This window comes from Sinocyclocheilus rhinocerous, unplaced genomic scaffold (assembly GCF_001515625.1).
Source record: "Sinocyclocheilus rhinocerous isolate Xijiao unplaced genomic scaffold, SAMN03320098_v1.1 scaffold591, whole genome shotgun sequence".
NCBI classification, from domain to species: Eukaryota; Metazoa; Chordata; class Actinopteri; order Cypriniformes; family Cyprinidae; genus Sinocyclocheilus; species Sinocyclocheilus rhinocerous.
This window is the reverse complement of record NW_015641476.1, coordinates 1,279,509-1,289,581: the sequence shown is the minus strand read 5'-3', so window position 1 is coordinate 1,289,581 and position 10,073 is coordinate 1,279,509. Positions and strand designations below refer to the sequence as shown.

Here is a 10,073-nt window from a genome sequence, read left to right as displayed (position 1 = left end):
ATATATTCCTGAACACAAAGACACACTTTGGGTCCCTTTGTCCATCCCACATGACATAGCTTAATGGCAACTTGAACATCAATATATCATACAGATATACTTGAATGTTACTGTATGGATGTAAAGTGTAGAGAGAAAAAAAAGGGTTTTCATAAGGACAAGTTTTAATATTAAGGACCTTGGTACTAAGAATGTAATGTTAGCGTTTGTGTAGGGATGCACAACATTCAAGATTTAAAAAATTTATGATATTAGGATTGAACAATATTGGATATTTGTGCATGCTACTCGATCTATTTTTAAAGTTAATTACTTTTGCCACCATCTAATGTTCACTTACAGTTTATCTTTAAAAAACACACTAATAATTTAGTAACATTGTTATATGTAATCTTTAGCAAATCTCAAAATGTTGTATTAGGCCTATAATGTTTGATCCTTAAATTCAGTTGAAGAGTTTAAAACAATTGATTTTAGTTTTTGGTGTTTTAATTTATTTAGTCATAATAGTATAAACATTAATATTGGCCATTTATAGTTTATCAACCATAACTTAAAATAATCATTGTCTTATATTGGCTAGAATATTAATACTGGCGCATCCCTTTTTTGTTTCATATAGTAAGCTGTATAGTCAGATTATCTGGACAGGAAGGAGTTCTAATATGAAAACCTTTTTTACTCTACCCAGTGTACAAAATACATATTGAAATGATCTAGTGACATTCTTGTCAGGAATAAAATAAGTATAGTTTGCCATTCATTCATCAAAGCATTTCCATATCTTACAATAAATTATTAGAAACTTACTAGTGATTAAGGAAGCGCTCTGGGTCAAGACATCCAAATGTCATTTTAGAACATAAATTAAAGACAATTTCTTTTAATAAACAGTTGGTAATGTACTGGCATTACTGGATCACTCAGCTGAACGGAGGGGATTGTGGAAAGGATTGTGATTTTAGGATCACTTGCAGAATAAACAAGAAAGGAATGAATGCTTTTCAAAAATAACAGCCACTATGAACTTACTCTGAGAAAATGGGAACACAAGACAGCGTGAACATAAACTTGTACATTACATTCTCATCGGCATACTGGAACTCCAGTATATGGAGAAACTTTGCTACATAGAACGGGATCCCCCGCCACAGTCAGGATTTATGATGGCATAAGAGAAAAAGAATCAACATCACTAAAAACAGTGGCACATATATCCCTGCTTTAAATCAAAAGGACAAACATTTGTAAGAATAAAAGGGAAAATATATTTTTCTTTTCTAAAAATGCCCAGAGAAAATAAACAGGCAAGTTCTACTTTCTTGCAAACTTAAAGGCAGGCACTGGGAGATAAGATCACTGTGTCCATCAACTGTCAATCAGCCCTGGGTGCCAATGCAACCGAATTTGGCTGAGGGGGACAGGAAACAGAAAACAAGACGAGTTGTATGTTGACAACATTTGGCTCAGTGAGTCTTTCTGTATCGTCAGATTCCCTTTTCATGGATTCGGTCTACATTCACTCATACACACACACACACACACACACACACACACACACAAGTGTGAAAAGAGAGAAAGTGCTTCCGGTCTGTTTGCGTTTCCACGGCTCTGCAGCCATGTGTACAGCCCCTCCCTGTTCTCTGTCCTTGAGGAGCAGGGACACTCCACACCCTGGAGGACTGTGTGAGGAAGTGAGTGTGTGAGCGCTCTGGGCTGTGAGCTCAGTCTGTCATGCGGGGGATGTTATAAGAGTAGTGTACTAAAGGGAGACCGCGGCTCTGACAGAAACAGGCTCGGCCGCACGCCTGCACCTGCTCCGAACTGTCCGACACAAACGAATCACCCTCGTCTCCATATTCCGACTGAGCGGAAAGCGTCCCGGTGTCTGGCCAGTACCCCTCTGAGCTCAAGCACTGGGGTGCGTTTGCCATCAAAGCCGGGCAGCTGTGGGACTTAACTAAATGTCTGCAGGCTGAGGAAGAGGAGGAAGCGGAAGAGGAAGATGTGCTGATGTGAAGGGCGGCGTCACAGTGTTCGCACATTCCCCGATTGTCGCCCTGAAGCTTCGTGTACATTCCGCAGTCGCTAGACAGGCCTTCGCCATCGTTGGATACTGCCGAACCCCCTGCTACCGTCCCTTTGGTAACAGCTTTACCAACCAGCCCGCCGCAACCTCCGGCCCTCCCCTGTCCTCTAAGGCGAAGCCAGTCGTATCTAAAGGAGGGACTGAAACAGACGTAGAGCACGGGGTTCAAGCAGGCAGAGAGAGGAAAGAATATGAGCGTCACTGATTTGGCCATCTCTGGTCCGCCCACTGCATTACTGGTCCCGGCCAGCAGGGGAGCGAAAGAGAAAGCCGCCACCGGACAAAAGAAGATGCAGTTGGTGAAGATCAGCCAGGCGATGTGCCTCACAGACCCAGCATGCTCGGGGTCAGCCAGCTGGGCACGACCCAACCTGCAGTATAACCGCGTATAGACCACCGCGCTCAGCAGGTACGCTAGTGTGTTCATTAGCACCAGGGCCACTGTGAACCCCAGGCCTGGTCCGGGACCTCCGGAGAAAGGCAAGCAGAGAGGAGAGCCCATGGCTGATCCGTGATACAGACTGAGGCAGGCCGCTGCAACAGATACCAATCCCAACAAGAGTGCTGTGATACCAAATCTCCTTCGTCTTTCCCTCCTTTGGCCACTGGACCTCAGAGCTCCTGCCTTCCCCATTAGAGCCCTCACAGCCAAGCAACGCTCCACCGCAGCTAAAGCCAGCAGCAGGACGGCCCACTCGGATGAAAACACAGCGAGGAAACCCACAACCTGACACCCAGCGCCTGTTTCCCACCACACACCGTACTCTGCAAATGAGCCCCAGGTGACCGCATCCAGGAGTGTCAGTGCTGCCACATAGACCCCTGTCAGCAGGTTAGCAGAGGCCAGGAGTGCAACCAGGAGGCGGGCCGGGGAGTGAGGGGAGGTGCGTGTGGAGAAGGTGGCTGCAAGAACCAGGCAGTTGAAGAGGAGAGCCACCAGGCAGATGAACCACACGGTCAATCGGATCATCCAGCTTCCCAACAAGTGTTCACAAGGTTTAAATGCCCCTGAAAGACAAAAAACATACAGAAAGACACATCAAACCGAAATATGAGAGGTGCAAAAGAGGCTAAATCAATATTTCACAATGTTGAAAGAATGTTTGTGTTATTTCATAAATACGGTAAAACAGTAATATTGGGAAATAATATTACAATGTAAAATATATTTTAAAAAGTAATTTATTCCTGTGGTGCAAAGCTGAATTTTCAGCATTATTACTCCAGTCTTCTGTGTCACATGATCCTTCAGAAATCATTCTAATATGCTGATTTGGTGCTTAAAAAACTTTTCTTATCAATATCTTCAAATGTTGAAAACAGTTGTACCACTTCTTTGATGAATAGGAAGTTCATAAGAACATTTATTTAAATCAATAATTTTTTTTATAATGTTATAAATGTCTCTACCGTCACTTTACATCAATTTAATTTATCTTACTGTACCCAAACCTTTGAACGGCCGTGTACACAGTAGGGATGCACAGATATTATTATTAGATACAACTATGATAAGCAGGTAATTATTTTCATGTAACGGCCAATAACCTGATTTCATGTAATGCCAGATATGAAAATTATATACTATTTTGTCTAAATTAAAAAAAAAAAAAAGAATTTATGCATCACAACATTATAATGCACAGTATAAAAAAAATAGATATTCATTTTGAGATTACAAGCATCATTAAATTATTAGTGTTTTTAAAGATTGTTATGTGATTGTTAGATGATGGCAAATGTAATCTAAATGTTAAAATAATGGTCATTAGAATTTAAATCTCCAATATCAGCCGCTGTATATCCAATATTGTTTGATACCAATTAAAAAACAAAGCATCATGCATGCATGTGCATCTCTATTACCCAGTATACATGGGTTATGTGGCACTAATCTGTATCTCATAACATTACATTACCCAGAGTTCACTGGCTGTAGCAAAAGAAGAGAAAAATATACTTTTTGTATTTACCCGGTGATGGTGAGCAGTGCATGACCAGAGGAATCCTTTCCATCTCCTCCTCACCACCTAACATATATTTATATGCATGTCAATTACGAGAACCATAGTACCACACATAAATATGGCCAGACCACTTCATTCAATCACATGCGACTACAAACACCAAAGCAGCAAGCTGCTGAGCTTAACTGCATTAAAGTGCACACCAAAAAGTCATACCAAATGCATTTCTCCGCTCGTCATCCTGTGTTGGGTTAACTGCACTGTCACAAGCCACAAAAGCACAACACTGGTAGGCATAGGGAACCGTTATGGACCTGTGGAGACAAAGAGAGAGACCGAGTGAGCGAGAGAGACTACTTTGGAAGACCTAAAGAGTTACTTAATTATCTGGGTTTTGATCAAAGAAAGGCTCAAGGTCTCTCTGATTTCTTGAGTATACTGTGAGTGTGATTACAGAGTACGGGTGAAGGTGGGGCCGTAACGCCATTATTCATATAAACTGAACTGGGACACAGGAGCAACCTTAATGACCAGTAATCAGTCGTGGCTCATGAGTAGGGGCTGTGAAGAGCTCTTACCTGAGTTTAGGCAGACTCTTAGACATCAGGCCGTTCCTCAGCTCCACGTTTCCAGTCAGTTTAAGCTGGTTCAGTGCACTCAGTCCTGTGGTAGGAACACTAGCTAGGGAGTTCAGACTGAGATCCCTAATGGCATGACGGAAAAAAAGGCAATTATATTCATACACACACACACACACACACACACACAAAAAAGCCCCGTATGCCTTTGTTGTTTAATCAGAGACGCTCTGGTGGAGAAACTGCATCACAGTACTTTTGATATCTTTAAGTAATTAAACAGCAATGTATGATCAATTAAATCATGACAATTATATTTTCAATTCCCCAGCAGTTTTTCCACTAAAATGCAATGAATGTGAATAATTATGAGCGAAGACTCTATGACTGAACACTCACAGGCTGGTGAGAGCGCTGAGAGAAAGGAAAGCATCTCTGTGGATGAACTTGATCTGGTTTCTGCTCAGGTCTCTATAGAGCGGTAAGAAAACAAACAGATACACAGGCTAAATATATACAGATGGCTCTGGGTAAAGATTCAGAATTCAGGACAAGCCTTGTGCAAATTCACTATGAGAAGATCAGTCAGAGTGTGATTACCGAACTGCTGTTGTTCATTTAATTAAAAGTCATTAATTAGTCATTAATTCAAAGTCATACTGCCTTGAAGCCCTCTTAGCCATAGTAAAAATTACAGGAATCTATGGTCTCTTGTAACTTATTTCTATTATAAAACAGTGACAAAAGCAATACACACTACAGTTCACATTGTTACACACATTTTTATGTGGAAAAAAATATTAAGCAACACAACTGTTTGATAATAAGTAGAAATGTTTCTTGGGCACCATATCAGCATATCAGAATGATTTCAGAAGGATCATGAGACACTAAAGAATGGAGTAATTGCTGCTTAAAAATCAGCATTACCATCACAGGAATAAATTACATTTCAAAATATATTAAAATATAAAACATGTATTTTAAATTATATTATTACCGACAATATTGTTTTACTGTATTTCTGATCGAATAAATGCAGCCTTATGGACTTATTTAAAAGAAACTAATTTTTACTGACTCTAAACCCTGAACAGTAGTGTAAACTATAAATATTCAGTTAATTACATTTATGATACAATTGTTATTGTTATTATTATTCATAATAATAATTATTATTTATTTGAAATAAACAAGTAATATGTAATATAGTTCATCAGACCTTTTACAGTTAATCACTTTAATACAGAATTCAATATAGAACTAAGGTGCAGATGATCAACAAGTATATCAGCTATTTCACAATGGCTTTGTATGCGATTCATACAAAGTAGAGTTTTGATATATTGTAAGACTCTATGAAATACCTTATTCTTATTGGTTAATTTCAGCATTTATAGCTCATTTATGGCAATTGTGATTACTTACAACACTCTAAGGCTGGTCATGCCCTGGAAAGTTCCTCTGTCTATCTGCTGGATCTGGTTATGCTGTAGACTTCTGCAGAACACATAATTAAACAAAACCTCAGTGCCTCTTCATACACCTAATGAATTCAAACGTCAAGAACTCAAAGTTGTCTAAACAGTAGGAAAATGTAGCATGATAACAGAACTTACATGTCCTGCAGTCCAACACAGCCCCGAAAGGACGGCAGGTCTTCGATCTCATTATAGGAAAGATCTCTGTCAGAACACACACACAAATGTTGAGACACTGAGCTTGTGAGGAATGGAATGGTTTTGATGAAGTTTAGACAGGAACTAAAGGATCTGTGATGTGTTACAGCAGCCAGGCTGGGAGCAGGCCTGCCTCTGGCTCGCTCTCCTCCGGGAGGTCATTAGACATCACTTTAAAACGTCCCCCTGCAGCTGAGCCTCTGACAGGCCACTGCGCACAGGCCTGTGAGGTGGATGACGCTTGACTGACGCACACTGCGCTTGTGTGCGATGGAGTGTGTCTGTGTGTATTTGAAGCTGAGATGGAAAGGAGAGTGTACGGTTATGACTGACATGCCGAGCATATGTTAGTCTCTTGAATGACAGCACTGGCTTGAAGGATTTTCTGTGACCGTGTGTGAGTGTTTTGAGTGACGGCTAACCTTTGTGTTCCAAGGGACCTGTGACTGATGATTAATTACAGAGCGCTTGAGGCTGTAACTGGCACATCATTGGGCACTCATGGACATTTGACTGACTTGTGTTACGAACTATTATGAGTAGTATGTCACTGCTTAAAAGCATGCTAGTGTGTGGTGGCACATTAATGTGTGGTTACAACGTGGTATTTAGTGCTATTATCCTTGTGTGTGTCTCTGATGTATTACGCAGTTGTGTCAGCAGTATAAGAGTGGAACTGAATTATAAACCGTGCTCATGTGTCAAGTATGACTCACAGTGTGTGTAGCACCGTCAGATCCTCACACAGGTCTGCTGGGATGCTTCTGATTTTAGTTCCTGTTAAAGTCCTGGGCAACACAAGAGACGTGAAATGTGCATTTTGTGTTTTTGCTTCATTTACACTGTATTTCAAACTTTAATAAATGACTGGCCTTTAATTTTTGCCATTTATTATAATTTCAGGGTGTGCTGTGTGACATTTCAATATTAGGACACTTAAAATAAATGGTTTGCTGTTGATTTTATTGTAACTGACACTGTTCTTTTGTATGTTTATGTTGTGTAAAATAAACTCACAGGCTCTCTAGATTTATTGTTCCAGTCAGGCTGGGGAAATCTTGCATCATACTGGCACCACGCAGCATTCTGAAATATATAACAAATTAAAGAAAATGAAAACAATATGTTCATTAATTCAACATAAAAAGAAAAGCTTAGCAGAAACTTTGACTTGCTTTTTTCCATACAATGAAAGTTAAATGGGAATGCTGTCAAGCTCCAAATGAAGGGGGAAAAAAACACTATTAAAGTATGATATATAGTTTATTATATGGAAAAGTGCAATATACCAAAAAAACAAACCTTTATCGTTTCATGGAAGAAAAAAAAATCCTACTGGTTTGGAACAACAACATTGTAATTTTGGTGTGACTAATTGCTATAAGGTTGAATAAACATAAATTAACATATAAAAGCCCACTGTAAACACTGTAATATGCAAAAGAGCATTTAACTGACAGGTGTCAGTATGAGTGACTGACATGTTCAACGTGCAAAGTGTAATTCGGTTCCAGAACAATGACTGAATAATGGTTCTGCTTACAAAGAGTGCAAGTCTGACAGGTTCTGGAAAGCAGTGATTCCCACGAAGGAGAGCGGGTTGTCAAAAAGATGGCTGCAGACACAGATATAATGGATGTTTATCACCAACAAAATGAATAAATAAATCACAATATTTCAACTAGACTGTGTGTGTGTGTGTGTGTGTTCCATGACAGTGGGATCAGCGTTTGCTTACATTGTGCGTAGCAGGGAATTTCTATGGAAAGCTCCCTCAGGGATGGATGCAATGTTGTTGCTATGAAATCCACTGGCAAACAGGGAAAATTAAAATCATTATGAAATCATTAAGCTAGAAATCTTTAAGAAGCTCAGTGAGATGATCACTCTGAGATATTCTCCCTCAGGATTTCTAACTGCTACATTACTGATCACAACTCAAAATGATGAAGCAGTTCTAATTCTCAACGCTAGATGGCAGATGGACACAAGTGATTATTTTTAAAGCTCTCAGGATTTCAAAATACAGTGCTGAAGACACCTGTTTGAGACCCTTGATTTTAACTGCATTATTACACTATTCTAATCTTCCATTCTTTTAAAAGGACTCACTTTTTAGAATGATTTTAAAATGGTGGAAAAAGCACCTGAAACTTCACACCAATTTTATCTCCTTTCCTCTCTGAAATAGAGGTTCAGCAATAAAAAATTTCAAACAATGATATAAAAACACCAGCCATCCACATCAAAAGCCAACCCCAGAACAAGTGTCTGAGAGGAACTATTGGAATGACTGTAACTGAGTGTTGGAGTGTGTGTGTGTTTGGAGATACTCACAGTTCTTTCAGCTTGGGCAGCATCTGAATGGCCTCTGGGAAGGTCTTCAGATTATTGAAGTTTAGATCCCTAAAAGGAGAGAGGGCAGATGAAAGTTATTCACATTAGGATAAAACCTCCACTTGAGTGAAACTACTACCACTATAGCATATATATTATTGTTTTTTATACTGTATATTTAATAAAGCAGTATAATAAGAGCCATCTCTTTTGCCGCTCTATGTTTAAAGAAAGACAACAGAACCATAACTGAAGATCATTTTTGGCTAAAAGACAAAAAAGGAACAACCTGAGAGAAGGAGAAAAGAAAATCTGTTGAGAAGAATCGACTGTGCTGTTTACAGAAGCCAGTCGGGACAGCCAGTCTGCTGATTTCTTCAGTGTGTTATTGTTTGTCTCAGCTGCCACATGATACACAACCTGGAATGATACTTCCTCTCTACCCCCTAATGCCCCTGTCCTGTGTCCCACTCTCCTCCCTAGCGGCACAGGACGTTGGCGTGTCCTCATCCTGTCCTAATTATGGTCAGAATAAGTAAATAAAGTAGAGTCAGCGATGGCTATCTGCTTTCCCCTTCCCCTCGCCTCTTCCTCCCTGACGCGGTGGATGCTTGCTAAACGAACTGTGGTAAGTTGAGAGAGAGAGAGAACGGAGGCAATAAGGAAAAGCCGAAGGTCTTGAAAAGACTCCTTTGTCCTTTATCGGTATACTGTAAATCCTGATTAACTCAATTCAAGCGTAGCAGTAATGACTCGTTAGAGTTGCCGGACTTTAGGACGATCTCTAATCACAACAAAATACATAGAGAAAATGCATCTTACTATTTAAACTAACTTTTATAATTCAACTACTGTATTTTACTCTCTACAATAACTTTCAGAATAACAACTGGCACATACTGAGTGTCAAGAGAAAGAGAGACTCAGCTATGTTAGGTGAGAGACCGCTTACAAATGCTCATAAAGTCAAAACCTTTGCATGTCCATGTCTATTTTGACACTTCTTGTGTAACACATGCTTTTTATTCATAATGAAATGCATAAGATAACATTTCAGGCTCAAGGTTAGGGATCTCTGTTCAAGGATTACTATGCTAAAGCATCCTTCCTGGGGGAAGTCGTGGCCTAATGGTTAGAGAGTCGGACTCGTAACCCAAAGGTTGCGGGTTCGAGTCTTGTATCGGCAGGGATTGTAGGATTGTAGCGCTCTCTCCCACCTTCAATACCACGACTGAGGTGCCCTTGAGCAAGGCACCGAGTCCCCAACTGCTCCCCGGGCGCCGCAGCAATAAAATGGCTGCCCACTGCTCCGGGTGTGTGTTCACGGTGTGTGTGTGTTCACTGCTGTGTGTGTGCACTTTGGATGGGTTAAATGAAGAGCACTAATTCCAAGTATGGGTCACCATACTTGGCCACATGTCAC

The 10,073-nt window shown here is 40.2% G+C and overlaps 1 protein-coding gene across 3 annotated transcripts in view; it reads right to left on the bottom strand.

Annotated features, from left to right (window-relative positions):
- Positions 1 to 238: 238 nt before the first annotated feature.
- Positions 239 to 10,073, bottom strand: part of LOC107755070 (leucine-rich repeat-containing G-protein coupled receptor 4-like) — a 66,952-nt gene continuing 57,117 nt past the window's right edge. For all 3 annotated transcript variants that reach the window (XM_016571722.1, XM_016571723.1, XM_016571724.1), the window contains 12 exons: positions 8,651 to 8,719; positions 8,052 to 8,123; positions 7,857 to 7,928; positions 7,331 to 7,399; positions 7,030 to 7,101; positions 6,254 to 6,319; positions 6,063 to 6,134; positions 5,034 to 5,105; positions 4,635 to 4,760; positions 4,273 to 4,370; positions 4,063 to 4,119; positions 239 to 3,097 (listed from right to left, as the gene is read on the bottom strand). In XM_016571722.1, the coding sequence (XP_016427208.1) occupies positions 1,725 to 3,097; positions 4,063 to 4,119; positions 4,273 to 4,370; positions 4,635 to 4,760; positions 5,034 to 5,105; positions 6,063 to 6,134; positions 6,254 to 6,319; positions 7,030 to 7,101; positions 7,331 to 7,399; positions 7,857 to 7,928; positions 8,052 to 8,123; positions 8,651 to 8,719 (2,218 nt within the window). In that variant the 3' untranslated portion in view covers positions 239 to 1,724. The remainder of the gene's footprint in view (positions 3,098 to 4,062; positions 4,120 to 4,272; positions 4,371 to 4,634; positions 4,761 to 5,033; positions 5,106 to 6,062; positions 6,135 to 6,253; positions 6,320 to 7,029; positions 7,102 to 7,330; positions 7,400 to 7,856; positions 7,929 to 8,051; positions 8,124 to 8,650; positions 8,720 to 10,073) is intronic.